At 44.1% G+C, this 21,882-nt stretch overlaps 1 protein-coding gene across 1 annotated transcript in view; it reads left to right on the plus strand.

The window, feature by feature from the left end:
* Positions 1-21,882, plus strand: part of LOC140203948 (HHIP-like protein 1) — a 133,942-nt gene that overhangs the window by 87,471 nt on the left and 24,589 nt on the right. The window contains exon 6 of the mRNA XM_072270143.1: positions 5,824-5,969. Coding sequence (XP_072126244.1) covers positions 5,824-5,969 — 146 coding nt within the window. The remainder of the gene's footprint in view (positions 1-5,823; positions 5,970-21,882) is intronic.

Raw genomic sequence — 21,882 nt, forward strand, 5'->3', positions numbered from 1 at the left:
TGAGCTGAGGAGGATGACAAGTGGTTTGTGGTCTTTTTCAAGTTGGACTTTAGAGCCTACAACTAGTAGCTGAGGCCTTCACAAAAACACATGAGCGCCAGCATATCCATTTTGATTTGTGCATAACACTGTTCAGTTGGAGTCAATGCACTTGATGCACGTGCTACCGGTTTACATACGCTACTGCAGTATTGCATGAGCCAAAGGCCAAAGGAAGAAGCATCTGCTGAGACCTTGGTTGCTTTGTTCAGAACAACGAATGCCAATGTTGGCGGAGAGATAAGCTCTGCTGTAAGTGATGAGAACAACTTCTGTTGGAGTGCATCCCAGGTCCAAATGTCTTTCTGTGAGAGGAGGTCATGTGGTGGCTTTGTTTTCTCTGCCAAATCTGGAATAAGCTTCCTAGCTGGCTTATCATACCAAGGAAACTGTGGATTTCTGATACCTTTGTAGGTTGTTCCATGTTCCAAACTCCTTCCTGTCTGTCTGAATCTGGGTGCACTCCCTCTGAGGACAGTCAGTGGCCTAAGAACTTCACCTTCAACTTTGCAAATTCGTTTTTTTTTTTGTCAGGGTGATTCCAGCCTGTTTCAGTTTCTCTAAGGCAGCTTTCACTCTTTTGGCGTATTCCTCACATGAACCTCTGAAGATGAGTGTATCGTCTATGTCGCAAACTACTCCTTCCTGTCCCTGCAAAATTTGGTTCGTCCTCATCGAAAGAGTTCAGGGCTGATGAGATGCCGAAAGGGAGTCACTTGAAGGCATAGCATTCATATAAGGTGAAAATGATTGTGAGCTTCTGTAACTTGGGAGCTAAGTGGATCTGTCTGAAGTATGAGTTTGCATTAATTTGGTGAAGAACTTTGCTCCACCCAGCATACCCAATGTGTGCTCAACAGAGGGCAGAATAAACTTCTCCTGCCTCACTGAATTATTCAAGTTTTGATAGATCAACACAGATCATCACTGTGCCATCTGGCCTGGGAATAGGAACAATGCCCACACACCAGTCAGTAGGTCCATTCACTCTAGTTATGATGTCAAATACCTCCATTCTTTCAATTTCGGCTTTGACTTTGTTCATCAGTTGGACTGGTATATGCTTCACTGTGGTTAGAGAGTAGGGTGTCACTCCTGGCCTCAGTTGTATAAGGTACTCTTCTTTCAGTACCCCCAGGCCTGTGAACAGCTCTTGGTACTTCTCCTGCCAATGAGCATTGTTTAGTGAATCCAGCCTTGCAAAGAGGTTCAGCTTCTCAATGGCATGTCATCCCAGTAACAGCGAGAAGAAATTCTGAACAACATAGACATCCTCTTTTAACTGTTTCTCCTTTTTGCAGATGGAAGTAGTCAACATTCCTTTCACTCTGAGCTTATGGTTGCCTGACCCCATCACTTTCTTTGTTGGGTTTAGTTTAACACCTGTTTTCTTCACCAGTTTTGTGAACAGACGTTCAGGGTTGGCCGTAACATCTGTCTGTATTTATTTTGAATATCACTGCCTCATTTTGCAACTAAACTGTGGTACAGCAGCCTTGTCTATTTGAATCTAGGGCCCCAAGGAGAGCTCTCTCTTTGTCTGAATCATGGTCTTTTTTGACTTCCTGACGAACCGTTTTTGAGTGACACTGACTTACTTTTACAATAGCCGACTCTGTTTCATTGGTGATATTTTCCTTTTTTGCTGGACAGAGCTCTTTGACGTAGAATGGAGACTTGCCGCATCTCCTGCAGTTGGACATTTTACCTGCTCTTTGTTTCACTTGCTTGTTTTGTTTGAGCTGAGCTCTAATGTTACCTCTTTCTGACTGCATCTGTTTGTACCCTTCTTTTTGTACAGCATCTTGCTTTACTTCAGCATCGTTATCGTGTCTGAGTTCTGGCTGTTGCTGAGGAATGTTCTCACTCTGCCCGACCATAGTAATAGCTTTATCTAATGTGAGACTTGCTTATAACTGAAGTGTCTCTGACAATTTGGTGTACTGTAGCCCAAAAACCAACCTGTCTCTAATGAGCTAATCTCAGAATTCCGTATGCACAGTTGTCTGACAGGGCACACAATGCTGTGATTAAGTCATTTACGCTTGCATCTGGCTCCTGTTTTCTGGAATTGAACTTTTCCCTCTCATTGATCACATTTCACTTCCCTGTGAAATATTCTTTGAATTTGTCCTGTACTGTTTTATACTCCTTTTTCCTAAGCATTTGTCAGTCCTAATCCACCCACAGTGTCATCTGCTTTGTCATCCATGCAGTCTATCTGTGTGCTTACTTGATGCATGAGATTGCATGCAACTCTAAATGTCTCAAAGCATCTGAGTCATCTGTCAAAGTCCCCTGGTTCAGAGAAATCAAATGACTTGGGGGCCTTTATTAGATATGTAGATGTTGGAACAGCTGGTGTTTGCTCCAATTTCCTGTTTGTTTGTTTGTTTGTTTATTTATTATTTTATTCTTTTTCTCTCCCTGAAAGTTTGACTGACTTTTCTATGTCCTGTCTCTGTGCACTTCCCCAGGCTAGTGGTCCACAGATCATTACAACGTATCCACTTTTGGGTGCAGCTCGAGGGCATTGCGCGACAACCCTGGCCAGATCTCTGCTCGTGCATACAGTTAGAGTAGGCAGTTTGGGTTAGAAACATAGAAAATATACAGCACAATACAGGCCCTTCAGCCCACAAAGCTGTGCCGAACATGTCCCTACCTTAGAACTACCTCGGCTTTGCCCATAGCCCTCTATTTCTCTAAGCTCCATGTAGCCATCCAGGAGTCTCTTAAGAGACCCTGTCGTTACCACCTCCACCACCGCCACCGGCAGCCCATTCCACACACTCACCACTGTCTGCGTAAAAAAACTTACCCCTGACATCTCCTCTGTATCTACTTCCAAGCACCTTAAAACTATGCCCTCTCTTGCTAGTTATTTCAGCCTGGGGAAAAGCCTCTGGCTATCCACATGATCAATACCTCTCATTATCTTGTACATCTCTATCAAGTCACCTCTCATCCTCCGTTGCTCCAAGGAGAAAACTATTCTCATAAGGCATGCTCCCCAATCCAGGCAGCATCCTTGTAAATCTCCTCTGCACCCTTTCTATGGTTTCCACGTCCTTCCTATAGTGAGGCAACCAGAATTGAGCACAGTACTCCAAGTGGGGTCTGACCAGGGTCCTGTATAGCTGCCACATTACCTCTCGGCTCTTAAACTCAATCCCACGATTGATGAAGGCCAATGCACTGTATGCCTTCTTAACCAGAGTCAACCTGTGCAGCAGCTTTGAGTGTCCTATGGACTCGGACCTCAAGATCCCTCTGATCCTCCACACTGCCAAGGGTCTTACCACTAATACTATATTCTGCCATCATATTTGACCTACCAAAATGAACCACCTCACACGTATCTGGGTTGAACTCCATCTGCCACTTTTCAGCCCAGTTTTGCATCCTATCAATGTCCTGTTGTAACATCTGACAGCCCTCCACACTTTCCACAACAACCCCAACCTTTGTGTCATCAGCAAATTTACTAACCCATCCCTCCACTTCCTCATCCAGATCATTTATAAAAATCACAAAGAATAGTGGTCCCAGAACAGATCCCTGAGGCACACCACTGGTCTCTGGCCTCCATGCAGAATATGACCCATCTACAACCACTCTTTGTCATCTGTAGGCAAGCCAGTTCTGGATCCACAAAGCAATGTCTCCTTGGATCCCATGCCTCCTTACTTTCTCAATAAGCCTTGCGTGGGGTACCTTATCAAATGCCTTGCTAAAAACCATGTAGACTACATCTACAGCTCTACCTTTATCAATGTGCTTAGTCACATCCTCAAAAAATTCAATCAGGCTTGTAAGACACGATCTGCCTTTGACAAAGCCATGCTGACTATTTCTAATCACGTTATGCCTCTCCAAATGTTCACGAATCCTGCCTCTCAGGGTCTTCTCCATCAGAGTAGACTCACTGGCCTATAATTTCCTGGGCTATCCCAACTCCATTTCTTGAATAAGGGTTGCTAAGTGTGTGGATATTTTTCATAGATATATGCAAACAAGAACAGGCTTACCACGAATTCTACCTTGTTGAGGATCTCACTTGGTCTGTAGCAGCAATTCATGGACGATCAACCACGTGCGTTTGTTATTGAGGTATGATGCAGAGCACACCAGGATGCCAATATGTAGGATACTGCACAGAAGTGTATTGATAACCTTGCTTTTACAGTATGTGAACTCCTATGTGGGAGGGGCTAACTGCATGCCATAGGAATAGCACTATAAACTGCCACTAAGTCAAGTATATTTAAATATTCACAAGCTTAGAAGCCCAGTAACAGTGTTATTGCGGTGTGGTGTATATTACATCGAATTGGGTTATGTTGGTTGGGGTGACATGGTGTCTCTGATACCCGTTCTCTGACTCTGTTTCAGTTAGAACATTGAACAGTGCTACACTGAAATAGGACCCTTGGCCCCTAACGTCTGTGCTGAATACAATCCCAAATTGAACTAAATCTTTTCTGTCATATCTCTCTATTCCCTTCATGCCTATGTGTCTGTCTGACAGCCTCTTAAACTCTATTGCATCTGCTTCCATCAAAGCCTCTGGCAGTCTATTACAGTCACCTACATCAAAGTTCAAAGGAAATTAATTATCAAAGTACATATATGTCACCATATACATCCCTGAGGTTTGTTTTTTTGTGGGCATACTCAATAAATGTATAGTAGAATAATAGACAATAGAATCAATGAAAGACCGCACCAACTTGGGCACTCAACCAGTATGCAAAGGACAACAAGATGTTAAAATGCAAAAAGAAAGAAATAATACTACTAAATAATAAACAATCTCGAGAATATGAGACAGAGAGTCCTTGAAAGTGAGTCCTTAGGTTGTGGAAACATTTCAATGATGGGGCAAGTGGAGTTGAGTGAGGCTCTCTGTTCAAGAGCCTGATGGTTGAGGGATAATAACTATTCCTGAACCTGGTGATGTGAGTCCTGATACTCTTGTACCTTTTTTCTGATGGCAGAAGTGGGAAGAGATAATGGCCTGGGTGGTGGGGGTCCATGACTATAGATGCTGCTTTCTTGTGACAGCTTTCATGTAGATATTCACATGGTGGGGAGGGCTTTATTTGCGACGGACTGGGCCATATCAATGCAACACACACACAAAATGCTGGAGGAACTCAGCAGGCCAAGCAGCATCTATGGAAAAAAAAGTAGAGTCGGCGTTTTGGTCCGAAACTCTTTGTGTGTGTGTGTGTGTGTGTGTGTGTGTGTGTGTGTGTGTATGTGTTTGGATTTCCATCATCTGCAGATTTTCTCTTGTTTGGGCCATATTACTACTATTTATAGCATCTTCTGTACAAGGGCATTGGTATTTCCATACCAGGTTGTAACGCTCTCCATTACACATCTATAGAAGTTTGTCAAGGTTTTAGATGTCACGCCGAATGTCCGCAAACTCCTAAGGAAGTATAGTGCTGTTGTGTTGGACCAAGGACAGGTCCTCCAAAATAACACTGAGGAATTTAAAGTTGCTGACCATCTCCACCTCACACTTGCCTGGATTAAACTCCAGTTACTCCTGTTGAGTGGAGTGGTATGTTGTGCTTCACTATCTCATTGAATCACATGTGTGACATAGTGTATGTATTACCTCCTGTCTGAACTGTGTTGTACTGTGCGGTAGGATGTGTGTATTACACTCTCTTTTTATGGGTTTTATTGGGTGACATGGTGTATGCATTGCACACTCTCTGTGGTATGTGACATATGGTATAACCTCTCTGACCCCTCTCTGTGTTTCAGGCGTCTGATGGCTCTCAAGGAGGATGCTGGTTCTGGGAAGTGGCAATATCACGAGATTTGTATGGGCAGTGCCAAAGTCTGCAACTTCCCTAAGCTCATCAATAGCTACTATCAGTACATCATCTCATTTGCTGAAGATGAGGCAGGTAACATCTCTGATAAACTCTAACCACCACCTCCTGTTTGTATCCCAGGAGCCTTCCCCATCCCTGTGCAATGGTGTGAGGAGTGGGGGCTCAGTGCTGGCATCCCCACTCGAGTGTTCAGTCTATGCATTGGCTGAATGCAGGAGGAAGTAGAAACAACTCCCCTCCCCCATTGTCAGACTTCTGAACCCATGAATACTAACTTGTTATTCTCTTTTTACATTAAATTGTAGTAATTTTTATGCATTTATACAGCACTGCTGTCACAAAACAACACATTTCACACTAAGTCAGTGACAAAAAAGATCTGATACAAATAATCAAATACTGCAGGTGCTGAAAATTTGAAACACAGATTGCTGGAAACACTCAGTCATGCAGTCTCTGTGGAGAGAGAAATAGAATTAACCTTGTAGTCAAAGATCCTTCATTATTTTCAAAACTTAAGCTGTCTTTCTATAGACTTGCATGAATGTTATGTTTATTTTGTTTATTTTTGTAATCTAGATTATGTGTAATTTAGGTTAAGTTTAAGTTAATTTATGAACATAGGACAGTACAGCACAGTACAGGCTTTTCAGCCTATGATGTTGTGCCAAACTTTTATCCTACTCCAAGATCAATTCAACCTTTCCCTCCCACATAGCCCTCCATTTTTCTTTCTTCCATCCACGTGCCCACCCGAGTCTAACAAATGTCCTAAGTGAATCTGCTTCCAACAACACTCCTAAAAGCATGCCCCACGCACCCACCATTACCCATGCAATATACCTGTCATCCTTCCAAACACCCTAAAGCCATACCTCCATCACAGTAGCCATTTCTACCCTAAGAAAATGTCCGTGGCTGTCCACTTTATCCATCCCTGCCACCATACTCCACATCTCCATTGTCACCTCTCATTATGTTTATAATGTACAAAAGCTAACTGTCATGGCAGTTATATCCTAGATATGTACCAAGTGCCTCTTTTTTAAAAAAAACTTGAACTTGAGATGCTGTCTAACCTGTAGAATGTTTTTGACATATTTCTGCATCCATTTTGCATTTCCATAATGCCTTTCACGTCTCCCAAAACTCACTGAAAAATAGCAACCACAGAATTCCAACATATGAACAGAAAATGCTGGTGAAAGATCATCAATCTAAGATATATTTTCTCTTCACTCACATTCCCTGACAGTCTGAGTGTTTCAAGCATTTTCTGTGTATTTCTGAATTCAGTTGACCCTGGGTTGGGTGGATGTCACTGGTCAGAGATTTGGAATCATGGACCTACATCAGTTCACAGATTCCCAGCTTTCCCAATTCGTGGAATTCTATAACTGGCCTAAGTCAGTGCAGTTTCATCTGACAACTGCAATGTGTTGGGTCTGGGTTCCACAGTCAGAGTGCTCAGAACTGTGAGGGAGGGTGTCAAGGGAACTGAATTAAATTAAGATGGCACTGATGAGACACAGTGATGACTTACTGGCAGCAAAAAAAAATTATTAACTACTCAATTAATCACACTTTTTATTGAAAGTGATCACTACAATCGATAACTTATAACTTTCCTTTCAGCGTTGAGCTTTTGAACCACCTGTGTGACCTGGTATTTTTGTGGTGTGAACTGAAATCTCAAAGGTGCAGGATGGTTGAGGCAGGGCCCAGGCCTGGGAGCGGGGAGCAAGCTAATGTATGGCATTTGCTGCAGCGGACTTCGAGCTGATTTGCAGCGGCAGATCCAAGGCAAGGCAGAGTTGAAGCGGTGGGGACTGGGCCCGAGAGCAAGGAGCAAATTGATGTTTGACTGATTTAAATGCCAGAGGCAGCTTGGAAAGCTCAGGGTTTTAGGGCCGATGTTTAGTTCCCTGCTCGGTGAGTTGTACTTGTCTCTCTGCAAAACTGAGGCTGTGGCCCGCAACTAACAGGACCGGCTGCAGCGATGAACTGGTGTTGTGGCTGTGAACTTTAGTTCTGAATTTTATTTACATAATTTCTATTGTTTGCAAATTGGATGTTTGACGTTCTTTTTTAATGGTTCTATATATATATGACGAGACTAACGGATGCCTAAAAAAAATAGTATAGGTATATATTGTAGTCACACTGTCTCATAGCAAGCTCGTATGAAGCCCCAGGTGTGTGTAACTGAGGTACCACCACAATTTGGAAACCTCCCTCCAATACCTTACTGGGGACTATGATCTGTGCCCCACACCCAGCAGACTCTCCTCCTTCAACCTGCCTTCAACTTCTCCTCCTCTTCTGTGTTTATCCAGCTTCTCCTGAAACTCCTCCCTGCTCTTCCCCTCAACCGCTTGTAGGAGCAAGTTCCCGGTACTCACTGCTCTGTGGAGAAATTCGTTATTGGATTCATTAGTTCTCTTGCCCCTTCTCAGATCTCTGTTCCTTCCTTTTGCCCCCTGCATTTATTCTGCATGCCCCAGTCTGCCCCTCCCTCTCCCTTCCTTATTTCGCACATCTCCTTCTTGCCTCCTTCACCCTGCCCTCCATCCCTTCATCCTCTCCGCTTCATTCCTCTCTCCTCTTGGAGGAACAGTAACACCAGTGATTGGAAGATAGGGGGTTCAATTCCCACTGTTCTCTGTATGTTCTCCCCCTGACAGTGTTGGATTCCTCCAGGTGCTCTGGTTTCCTCCCATATTCTACAATGCATACGAGTTGCAGGTGCTGGAAGCGTGCTGATTCTTGCAGTCTGCCCCCAGCACATCCTTGGGATGTGTTGGTCATTGATGCAAATGATGCATTTCACTGTGTGTTTGATGTGCATATAACTAATAAAGGTAATCTTTAATGTTAAGCTTTAATCCCTTCTCTTTTCCCTTTCCGTAATCTACTGGCCTCTCGTTCTCTCCCTCCCTCCTTCCCCTCCAGCTATCTCCCCTATTCTTTAGTTCCAATCTTCTTCCCCCTCTTTCTCCCTCCCATTCTTGTCTGGCCTTTATTGCAGAAACACCCCCCCCCACTACCTCTCCAGAGCCTCTTGGGAGGGGGGCTGCACTTGGCACCTGTCAGACTGTGGCAGTGAGGTCAACCTGTTGGTCAACGAATCGCTAGGGACAGCGTTCAACGGCAGTTAACCACAGTGAAAGTGAACTGTCATGGATGGGGTTGTTCACCAAGCCACACTTAGAGTCACAGAGCAATAGAAATGGGCCCGTTGGACTGCCATATCCATGCTGATGTCTCTGTACTAATCCCATAACTTTTCATGCCTTGGTGATTGTCTGGATATCAACTCTATGAGGTTCTCTGATTCCAGATGTGATTTAGCTAGAGAAGGTGCAGAAAAGATTCACTAGCATGTTGCTTGGGTTGGAGGGTAGCCCTTCTTACCAGTAGAGATTGGTGGGGCTGCCTCTGTTCTCCCTGAGAGGTGACACAACAGACATATATATATATATATATATATATATATATAAAATTACAACGTACAGGTTGACCACCGATTTTCTGGAAACTAGTGGTTTGGCACTTCTTTCAATTCAGATGAAATTATGAGACATAGTTTACTGGGCGGCCATCAGATGGCACTGTGTGTAGCACATGCAGCACCATCTGTGGCGAGACTCATTTTGACAAAAGCACACTATTTTTATTATTTATATTGCACTTGGTGGTAATTCCAATACTTTGTGCTTATTTTATGTAAATTTAGCCCTAGCTATGGCTTCTACGATAAGTGCAAGTACTAGTGGTGGTGTCAAATGTTAACATCAATCCAAGAGAAGGTTGAAATGTTGAAAAAACTGCACCAAGGTATTTCTGTGTGTGAGCTGTGTGACTTATATGGCATTGGTTCATAAACCGTATATGATATAAAGCACCAAAGAGAAAAACATTTGCAATTCTGTGCAAACAGGGATTTGCTAAGCAAATGAGCATTAGAAAACTATGAAAGTTGGTAAGAGCACTGAGCATGATCGAGTGATGATTGAATGGTTTCGCCAGCATCGGAGTGGTGGAATTGACTTGTTGGGCGGTACGATAATGAACCAAGCGTAAGTTGATCCATAAAGAACTTAAATTAGAACATGTATGCAACCATAGTGAAGGATGGCTTCAAAGGTTTAAGAAATACTTTGGATTTTCCATGCATAAAGTGTGTGGAGATAAACAGTCTGCAAACCATGAAGAAGCTACCGAGTCTGTGAATTTGCGAAGCTCCCAGCTGACGGAAACCTCAGTCCTGAGCAGGTATATACTACATTGTACTGGCGATACATACCTAGGAAAACAGTCCAACAGTGATTCCAGAGGATTCAAACAATCTAAGGACAGAGTTACCATTTTAGGGTGCTCCAACTCAGCAGACACTCACAGATATTAACCACCGGTGACTGAAAAAAGTAAATGCCTTGGGGCCTTGAAAGGTGTTTAAAATTTACCCAGAAACATATCGCACAAATAAAAATGGCTGGATTACCACTGATTTTATGTTAGAGTGGCTGGAAAAATATTGTGTGTCAGAAACCAGAGCACATTGCACATCTGTAGGCCTACCCAAAGATTGCAAAATTCTTCTTATTTTTGGATAACTATTCACCTCACCCCAAAGCTGAATTCCTGTTTAAGAATAATGTTTTACAGTGTACTTACCACCAAACTCTACATTGCTTATCCAACCCCAAGATCAAAGAATACTCTCTAAAGGCTCACTTTTCATGGAAGGTCTGTTAGATGAGGTGAATGTTGGAAATTCTGTACAGACATTTATTAAAGAATTTAACATGGAGGACGTTCTTTGGTTCATTGCTCAAGGGTGGGAGAAGGTAGAATCTTCAACACTAAAGAATGACTGGCATATGTTGATGTTTGATAATGCGCCTGAAGAAAAGCTTGACGACGATTTTACAGGATTTCGTGTACCAAAGGAGAAGGTAATTATTCATGCTTTGCTTGTGAATGCAGGTTACTAGACCTGCATTCAAAGATATAGCAAGTAATCTTAACGAAGAAAATCTACATGCGTGGATGATGGTTGATGATAAAACACCTGTTGTGCATCACCTTACAGACTCGGAAATTATAGAGAGTTTAAAAACTCTGCAAGTGATGAAAATGGCAGCGATGCTGATGAAACTGAAAGATTTACTGTTGACAAGTTAATTGAGTTTTTGAGTAATTTAATCAAGGGATTAGAGAAACGTAATTTGTGAAGAAACAAGAGCTAATGAATTTTTATTTGATGCAAGAAAAATTACACTGGAAGAGATACTTTATACTTTATTATCACCAAACAATTGGTACTAGAATGTACAATCATCACAGCGATATTTGATTCTGCGCTTCACACTCCCTGGATTACAAATATTAAATATTAAAAATAGTTAAAATTAGTAAATATTAAAAATTTAAATTATAAATCATAAATAGAAAATAGAAAAATGGGAAGTAAGGTAGTGCAAAAAAACCGAGAGGCAGGTCCGGATATTTGGAGGGTATGGCCCAGATTCGGGTTAGGGTCCATTCAGCAGTCTTATCACAGTTGGAAAGAAGCTGTTCCCAAATCTGGCCGTACGAGTCTTCAAGCTCCTGAACCTTCTCCCGGAGGGAAGAGGGACGAAAAGTCTGTTGGCTGGGTGGGTCATGTCCTTGATTATCCTGGCAGCACTGCTCCAACAGCGTACAGTGTAATGTGAGTCCATGGACGGAAGATTGGTTTGTGTGATGTGCTGTGCCGTGTTCACTATCTTCTGCAGCTTCTTCCGGTCTTGGACAGGACAACTTCTGTACCAGGTTGTGATGCACCCTAGAAGAATGCTTTCTATGGTGCATCTACAAAAATTAGTGAGGGTTTTAGGGGACAGGCCAAATTCCTTTAGTTTTCTCAGGAAGTAAAGGCGCTGGTGGGCCTTCTTGTCAGTGAACTCTGCTTGGTTGGACCAAGTCAGGTCATTTGTGATATTGACCCCGAGGAACTTAAAGCTTTTGACTTGTTCCACTTGCGCACCACCGATGTAAATTGGGTCATGCGGTCCGCTACTCTTTCTGAAATCCACAACCAATTCCTTCGTCTTGCTGACGTTGAGGGATAGGTTATTGTCTTTGCACCATGCCACCAGGTTCTTAATTTCCTCTCTGTACTCAAACTCAACATTACCCGAGATACGGCCTACAATTGTTGTGTCATCAGCAAACTTATATATTGAGTTTGATGGAAACTTTGCTACACAATCATGGGTGTACAGTGAGTACAGCAGGGGGCTGAGTACATAGCCTTGTGGGGCACCGGTGCTCAGAGTGATTGTAGAGGAGAGCTTGTCCCTTATTTTTACAGCGTGGGTCCTGTCTGTGAGGAAGTTGAAGATCCAGCTGCAGATCTGAGTGCTCAGGCCCAGGTTCCGGAGCTTAGGAATCAGTTTATTTGGAATGATGGTATTAAAGGCAGAGCTGTAGTCAATGAAAAGGAGCCTTACGTATGCGTCTTTATTTTCCAGGTGTTCTAAGGAGGAGTGTAGGGCCAGAGAGATGGCATCTGCCGTTGACCTGTTGCTCCGGTAGGCGAATTGCAAAGCGTCGAGGTTGACCGGTAGGCTGAGGCTGATGTGTGCCATAACCAATCTTTCGAAGCACTTCATAGCAATTGATGTGAGAGCCACAGGTCGATAGTCATTCAGGCATGCCACCTTGCTCTTCTTCAGCACTGGGATTATCGTTGCCTTCTTAAAACACGACGGGATCTTGTACTGAAGCAAGGAGCAGTTGAAGATGTCAGCAAACACTCCAGCTAGCTCCGTTGCACAGGCCCAGAGAACCCATCCCGGAACGCCATCTGGGCCCGTCGCCTTCCTTGGATTTATCTTCAGGAAGGCCCTTCTAACGTCCTCCTCGGTGACGATAAATCTCGATGCCACCAGGTTCGGTTCACCCGGAGGGAGCAGGACGCTCCTCTTCTGTTGGAATCTTGCGTAGAATACGTTAAGTTCATCAGGAAGAGAAGCGCCACAGTTATTGATATTCCCAGCTTTTTCTTTGCGCCCAGTGATCTCATTTAGACCCTGCCATACTCTACTGGCATCCCTTTGGTTAGCCTGGGCTTCCAACTTGGCTCGATATTGCCTCTTGGCGCCCTTAATGGCTTTCCGGAGTTCACGCCTGGATTCTGTGCAGCGACTGGTATCCCCGGACCTAAAAGCCGCAGCTCTAGCCTTTAAAAGGGACTTGACCTCATAATTCATCCAAGGTTTCCGGTTAGGGAATACCCGGATCGTCTTGTGAGACACACAGTCCTCTGTGCATTTCCAAATAAAGTCCGTGACAGCTGAGGCATACTCATCGAGGTTAGCTGCCGAGTCCTTGAATACTAACCAGTCCACCGATTCAAAGCAGTCATGGAGGACCTCATCTGTTTCCTCCGTCCAATGTGACACTACTTTTGACACCATGACCTCCCGCTTCAGTTTCTGTTTGTAAGCCGGGAGGAGGAGTATGGCCTGATGGTCCGATTTTCCGAAGTGAAGTCGTGGGACGGAACGGTAGGCATCCTTGACTGCTGTGTAACATTGGTCAAGTATATTCGGGCCTCTAGTGGGGCAGGAGACATGTTAGTATAACTTTGGCAGCGCCTTTCTGAGGTCGGCCTGGTTGAAGTCCCCGGCTGTAATGAGCAAAGCCTCTGGGTACCTGGTCTCAAGTTCACTGATGTTGGCATACAGTATGTTCAGAGCACACTCCACATCCGCCTTGGGGGGAATGTAGACCGCTGTCAGTATGACTGAGGTGAATTCCCGTGGCAGATAGTAGGGACAACACTTCACCGATAGGTGTTCCAGGTCCGGGCTGCAGGAGCTTGTCAGCGCCACTGTGTCCGAGCACCACGCAGTGTTGATCAGTAGGCAGACACCACCTCCCCCTCCTCTTGCTTGAAGACGCCGTGCAGTCCATCCGATGGATCGAAAATCCCTCCGGTCGGATGGCACAGTCGGGGGTGGCAGGGGAGAGCCAGGTCTCGGTGAAACAGAATACACAGCAGTTCTGCATCTCCCTGCTGTAGGTGAGTATCCCTTTAAGATCATCCACCTTGTTCTCTATGGCTTGCACATTAGCTAGTAGGATGGTGGGCACAAGGATCCTGAAGCCCCTCAGCTTCAATCTGACCAGCAGCCTCCTCCCACGCTTCCTCGGTAAGTAGTGCATCTTTCCAGGTTTCCATTGATGCAGTGTGTTGTTGGCAGCTCTTTGTTGTTGGTCGACCCGTCCCGTGGGAATTGCGTCGTCGTGCGCTCCAGATCGGGCCGAGTAATGGGGGAGGCTCCGCTGCCACTTCCAGCTGTCAATTGGGTCGGGCCCCGAAGCCGACACTTAATCCCGGATGGCCGGGCTGCTGGCTGAAACAAGTCCTCAAGCCGAGTCACGGTTGCGGAGGCCTGCGCTCCAGCCGAGCCTCGGGCTCGATTTCTGAGGTCGGTGGTGGAGGCCTCACTTCTGGCAGCTGTGGATGGCCACCAACGGGGCTTTATGGTGGTTGCTCCGGGGAAGCGTCTGGGGCACCTTGAGGTCTCCGCCGTCACTTCTGTTTGGTCGTCTGCTCTGGAGAGGTGCTGGTCAGAATGGGCCGTGTCTCCAAGCGCTCCAGCATGGTAGCAGACCGCTGGTCTCCGGGAACGTGGTGGGCCTCGTTGGTCGGGTCCAGGTGCGGTCTGGAGTTTAAGAAGCAGTTCTGGCGCGGTGGTCTGCAGCTCGGTCAGTAGCTTCGCCAGGGTGTTGTTGATCTTTATCTTTCTAAATTGTAGGTTTAGAAGGGTTTCTCGGGTATAGGATAGTGGAGAGGGCAGTTTGCTCGGGAGAGCTCGCGCAGAGTCGCCAGATACCAGCGCCATCTTTAAATAAAAACACATGAAACAACTTTGCCTGGATGAAATGTTTACAAAGATAACTGAGAAGCGCCATTCTTTGTAAACACAGTAGTTAATAAGTTGATATTTAATTTTAAAATTAATAATCCTTTTTAAGCTTTTGCAGTCCATTTTTGCCATTATTATTGCGTGACATCTTTTAATCCTGCAAAATCTGGCAAGTCTCAGGAAACCAAGGATGGATGCCGGATAATCAGTGGTCAACCTGTATATAGAATAGATACCCAGTGTCTGAAACTATAGAGATCCAGCATGGTGGTTTAAGGTGAGAGGGTGGAAGTTTAAAGGGGATCTAAGGGGTAAACTTTTCACACACATAGTAGTTGGTATTTGGAATGAGCTGTCAGAAGAGGTAATAGAGAAGAACATTTAAGATTAGGAGAGCAACACCTCATATTAACACATCTATAGAATAAGACATAGGAGCAGAATTAGTCCATTCAGCCCATCAATTCTGCTCCGCCATTATGGATCATCCCGGATCCCTCCCAATTCCATATACCTGCCTTCATGCCATATGATCTAACGTCTAACCAATCGGGAAGCTATCAACTTCCATCTTAAATAAACCCACGAGCTTGGCCTCCACTGCAGTCTGTGGCAGAGCATTCTACAGATTTGCCACCCTCTGGCTAAAAAAAAAAATTCCTCCTTACCTCTGTTCTAAAAGGTCACTCCCCAATTTTGAGTCTGTGCCCTCCGGTTCTGGATACCCCACCGTAGGAAACATCCGCTGGAATCACCCTCATGAACCACCTCTGGATTCTGTCCAATGACAACACATCCTTTCTGAGATGTGGGGCCCAAAACTATTGACAATACTCCAAATGCGACTTGACTAGTATCATATAAAGCCTCAACATTATCTCCTTGCTTCTATATCCTATTCCCCTTGAAATACATGCCAACATTGCATTTGCCACCTTTACCACAAACTCAACAAGTAAATTAACCTGGGAGTCTTACACGAGGACTCCTAAGTCCCTTGGCACCTCTGATGTTTGAATTTGCTTCCCATTTAGATAATAGTCTGCACTTTTGTTCCTTTACCAAAGTGCACTATCATACATTTCCCAGATGTATTCCATCTGCAAACATTTTTGCCCACTCTTCGAATTTGTCTTAAGTCCTTCTGCAATTGCATTGCTTCCTCAGCACTACTTACCCATCCATCTAGCTTCATATCATCCACAAACTTTGCCACAAAGCCATCAGTTCCATTATCTAAATCATTGACAACCAATGTGAAAAGCAGCGGTCCCAGTACTGATCCCTGAGGAACACCACTGGTCACTGGCAGGCAGCCGGAGAAAGCACCCTTTATTCCCACTGGCTGCCTCCTGGCTGTCAGCCATTCCTCTAACCATGCCAGTATCTTTCCTGTAACACCATAGGATTTTATCTTGTTAAACAGCCTCATGTGTGGTACCTTATGAAGTACCTTCTGAAAATCTAAGTAAATGACATCCACTGCCTCTCCTTTGTCCACTCTGCTTTTAACTTCCTTGAAGAACTCTTAACAGATTTGTCAGGCAAGACTTCCCTTTACAAAAACCAGGCTGACTTTAGTCTCCAAGTACCCCAAAACCTCATCCTTAATAATAGACTCCAACACTTTTCCAACCACTGACATTAAACTAACTGGGCTATAATTTCCTTTCTTTTGCCTTCCTCCCTTTTTAAAAAGTGGAGTGACATTTGCAATTTTCCAGTCCTCCAGGACAATGCCCAGATCAACTGATTCTTGAAAGATCATGATCTATACATCCATTATCTCTTCAGCACCTCTCTCAGGACTCTGGGATATAGTCCATCTGGTCTAAGTGACTTATCCACCTGAAGACCTGTTTTCCCTTGTAATAGCAATGGCACTCATTCCTGCTCCCTGACACTCACGGACCCTGGCAAACTGCTGGTGTGTCCACAGTGAAGACTGATGCAAAGTACCCATTAAGTCCATCTGCTATTTCTTTGTCCCCCATGGCTCAGTCCACTGCTGTTCACTCTGCTGACCCACAACTGTGCTGCAACACACAGCTTGAACCACATCATCAAGTTCGCCGATGACACGACCGTGGTGGGTCTCATCAGCAAGAGCGATGAATCAGCATACAGAGAGGAGGTGCAGCAGCTAACGGACTGGTGCAGAGCCAACAACCTGTTTCTGAATGTGAACAAAACAAAAGAGATGGTTGTTGACTTCAGGAGGACACGGAGCGACCACTCTCCACTGAACATTGACAAATCCTCCGTAGAGATCGTTCAGAGCACCAAATTCTTGGTGTTCACCTGGCAGAGGATCTCACCTGGTCCCTCAACACCAGCTCCATAGCAAAGAAAGCCCAGCAGCATCTCTACTTTCTGCGAAGGCTGAGAAAAGTCCATCTCCCACCCCCCATCCTCACCACATTCTACAGAGGTTGTATTGAGAGCATCCTGAGCAGCTGCATCACTGCCTGGTTCAGAAATTGCACCATCTTGGATCACAAGGCCCTGCAGTGGGTAGTGAGGTCAGCTAAGAAGATCATCGGGGTCTCTCTTCCCGCCATTACAGACATTTACACCACACGCTGCATCCACAAAGCAAACAGCATTATGAAGGACCCCACGCACCCGTCATACAAACTTTTCTCCCTCCTGCCATCTGGCAAAAGGCACCGAAGCATTCGGGCTGTCACGACCAGACTATGTAACAGTTTCTTCCCTCAAGCCATCAGACTCCTCAAAACCCAGAGCCTGGACTGACACCAACCTACTGCCCTCTACTGTGCCTATTGTCTTGTTTATTATTTATTGTAATGCCTGCACTGTTTTGTGCACTTTATGCAGTCCTGGGTAGGTCTATATTCTAGTGTAGTTTTTGTGTTGTTTTACGTAGTTCAGTGTAGTTTTTGTACTGTTTCATGTAGCACCATGGTCCTGAAAAACGTCTCATTTTTACTGTGTACTGTACCAACAGTTATGGTCTAAATGACAATAAAAAGTGACTTGACTACCTCACCAGTAATATTTCCAGTGGTCCAATATCAACTTTCACCCCCCTTTTTATATAACTGAAAAAACTTTACGTATTCTGCTTTGTTATTGGCTTGTTTGCCCTCATATTTCAGCTGTTCCCTTTTTTTAGCTTTTTTAGTTGCTTTTTGTTGGAATTTGGAAGCATCCCAATCATTCAACTTTCCATTCACTTGTGTTACCTTGCATGCCTTTTCTTGGCTTTTATGTAGTCCTTAACTTCCCTTGTCACCCACGGTTGCCTACCCCTGCCATATGAGAACTACTGTGGGACATATTCTATCCTGCGCCTTGTGAGCTTTTTCCAGAAACTTCAGCCATCTCTGCACTGCCACCATCCCTGCCAGTGTCCTCCTCCAGTCCACCCGGGCAAGCTCCTCTCTCATGCTCCTGTAATTTCCTTTATTCCACTGTGATACTGATACATATGACTTATGCTTCTCCCTCTCAAACTGCAGTATGAATTCAATCATATTGTGATCACTGCTTCCTTAGGGTTCCTTTACATTAAGCTTCCTAATAAGATCTAGGTTATTGCACAACACCCAATCTAAGATAGCCTTTCCTCAAGTAGGCTCAAGCACAAGCTGCACTAAAAAGCCATCTCGTAGGCATTTAACAAATTCCCCCTCCTGCAATCTGTCACCAACCTGATTTTCCCAATTCCCTTGCATATTGAAATGCCCCATTACAATTGTGTCATTACCCTTGTCAATAGATAGGTTTCAATTGGTACATTTAATGTCAGAGAAATGTATACAATATACATCCTGAAATTCTTTTTCTTCGCAAACATCCATGAAAACAGGAGTGCCCCAAAGAATGAATGGTAGTTAAACATTAGACCCCCAAAGCAGCCCCCCATGCTCCCTCCTCCCATGCACAAGCAGCAGCAAGGCAATGCCCAACTCCCACCACCAGCAAAAAAGCATCAGCGCCCCCCACCCCACCAAACACTCAAGTGTGCAGCAAAGCATCAATAAAGAGACAGACTTGCAGTATCCCAAAGACTATTCCTTCACCTGGTAATTTGAGATTGTCTTCCCCCCTCTCTCTCTCCCCCCTCTCTCTCCCCCCTCTCTCTCCCCCCTCTCTCTCCCCCCTCCCTCTCTCCCCCCTCTCTCTCCCCCCTCCCTCTCCCCCCCTCCCTCTCCCCCCTCTCCCTCTCCCCGTCTCCCTCTCCCTCTCCCCCTCCCCTCCCCCCTCTCTCTCCCCCCCTCCCTAATAAGAGGAAAAAGAGCTGTCCCTGTTGCACAGTGAGAGAGGAGACAAAACAAATAACTCACTGATTTATGATGTTAAAAGTCTGTTGCATTGCTTTTTTGGAGCTCTGCGTCCAAAGAGCTCAGGTCTCTGGACACACAGCCCACAGCAGCTAACCCGCTGCTCCATGTTCTGTGTTCTCCCGCGACACCAGTCTGGCGCACCAACCTTGAATCAGCCCGTCTCCAGAGCCACGAACATCCAGCACCCAGAAGATGCACTAATCTTTGGGTTATCAAAAAGCAGCTGGCCATGAGGCCCTGAGAGCAGGTCCCATTCCAGCAAAGAACCGAAGTCAGAGTGTAACTCCAGGTCAGGGTCTTCAAAAAACCCTGAAAAGGAAAAGAAAGGGAAAAAAGAGATAGAGCTGTTTCCGAAGATGCAAGCAAAGGATTCGCCATTCAGTGCCATCATCACTTCACTTTGCCCCTTGAATTTATTACTTTCCTTTTCCAACTCTCTTTGCAATCTCAACCCCACATCTTTGCTACTATATATGATTTCCATAATGTGTTTTTTTACCCTTGCAGTTTCTTAGCACCACCCACAAAGATTCAACATTCTCTAACCCTATGTCACCTCTTTCTAAAGATGTAATTCCACCTCTTACCAACAGAGCCACCACCTAAGCCTTCATGCCTGTGCTTTCGATACAAAGTATATCCTTTGATGTTAAGCTTCCAACCATGGCCTTCCTTCAGCCATGACTCAGTGATGCCCACAATGTCATACCAACCAATCTCTAATTCCGCCACGAGTTTATCCACCTTATTCCGAATGCTATGTGCATTTAATTACAACACCTTCATTTCTGCATTCTTCGCCCTTTTGAATTTTGCCACTGTGGTACAATTTAACTCTTTGCTCTTGTACCCAATTGTACCCAATCATTGGCTTGCGTTTCCTTACACTCATGTTATAACTATCATCTACTTGTAAACTTGCTGGCTCATTCTCAGCTCTATCATACTGGTTCCCATTGCCCTGCCATATGAGTTTAAACCACTCCCTTCTGAGTTGCCTCCAACCCGATGCCATGAATATTAATTTCTTCACCCTCTAGTAATTTCTCTCCCCTAATTCTCTCCTTTTCCAATCCCCAGTCTGGTTCCCCTCTCACCCTTCTCTATCTTAACTAACCATCACCTCCCTCTGGTTCCCCTCCTCCTTCCCATTCTTCATGGTCCACTGTCCTCTGCTATTAGATTCCTTTTTCAGCCCTTTACCTCTTCTACCTATCCCTTCCCAGCTTCTTTCTTAATCCCTCCCCCACTCACCCCCTCACCTGGTCTCATCTGTCATCTGACACTTGTATTCTTCCCCCTCTCCTCCACCTTCTTATTCTACTTCTGCACCCTTCCTTTCTAGCCCTGATAAAGCACCTCAGCTCAAAACATTGTTGATTCCCCTCCACAGATGCTGCTTGACATGCTGGGTTCCTCCAACATTTTGTAGTGTGTTCCTCAGGATTTCCAGTTCCACCATTTCTAGAATCTCTTGTGTTTAACATTTAGGAGGGATCGGGACAGGTACCTGAATGAGCAGGGCACAGAGGGATATACAATTAAGAGGAATCGGTAAGGAAGCAATTAGTTTAGGTAAATTACCACAATCGTTTTATGAAGCCTCTATTTCCTTAATTCTTAAAAAGAATAAAGATCCTACGGATTGTGCATCCTACAGACCGATATCTCTTCCGAATGTAGATTCAAAAATTTTTTCAAAAATTCTAGCTGCTAGACTGGAGAAGGTGTTACCTCAAATTATTTCCATTGATCAAACCGGATTCATTAAAAATCGCTATTCATCTTTTAATATTAGGAGGTTAATGAATATTGTTTATACCCCCTCACTTACTACCCCGGAATGTATTATCTCATTAGATGCTGAGAAAGCCTTTGACAGAGTTGAATGGCCTTATTTATTTAATGTTCTTGAGAAATTTAATTTTAATTTGACATTTATATCTTGGATTAAATTGTTATATTACTCCCCGGTAGCCTCGGTCTGTACAAATAATTATAGATCTCCTTTTTTTCGTCTTTTTCGCGGTACTAGGCAAGGTTGCCCTCTTAGTCCTTTACTATTTAATATTGCTCTTGAACCTTTAGCAATTGCTATCCGTGACTCGCCAAATATTGTTGGTATTACCCGTGGAAATGAAATACATAAACTATCATTATATGCAGATGATTTGTTGTTATATATCTCTAACCCGGAGAAGTCAATTCCTGCTATCTTAGATCTGTTAGCTCAATTAGTAACTTTTCTGGTTACAAATTGAATCTTAGTAAGAGTGAATTATTCCCTTTAAATAAGTATGTACCTATTTATGGACGTTTACCATTTAAATTGGTTACTGATTCATTTATATACTTAGGGATAACAATTACCAAAAAATATAAAGATTTATTTAAAGCTAATTTTTTACCTTTAATTGATCAGATTAAACTTTTATTTACCAAATGGTCCCCAATCTCTTTGTCTTTGATTGGTCGGATTAATGCTATTAAGATGATCATTTTGCCTAAATTTTTGTATATATTTCAATCGGTTCCAATTTTTATCCCAAAATCTTTTTTTGATAACGTAGATTCAAAAATTTCCTCATATCTTTGGCAGAATAAAAATCCTAGGTTAGGTAAGAGATATTTACAGAAATCCAAGAAGGAGGGGGGACTTGCCCTCCCAAATTTTAGATTCTATTATTGGGCAATTAATATTCGATATTTAAAATTTTGGCTACAAGATTTGGACGCATCTTTAAACCC

This window comes from Mobula birostris, chromosome 10 (assembly GCF_030028105.1).
Source record: "Mobula birostris isolate sMobBir1 chromosome 10, sMobBir1.hap1, whole genome shotgun sequence".
NCBI classification, from domain to species: domain Eukaryota; kingdom Metazoa; phylum Chordata; class Chondrichthyes; order Myliobatiformes; family Myliobatidae; genus Mobula; species Mobula birostris.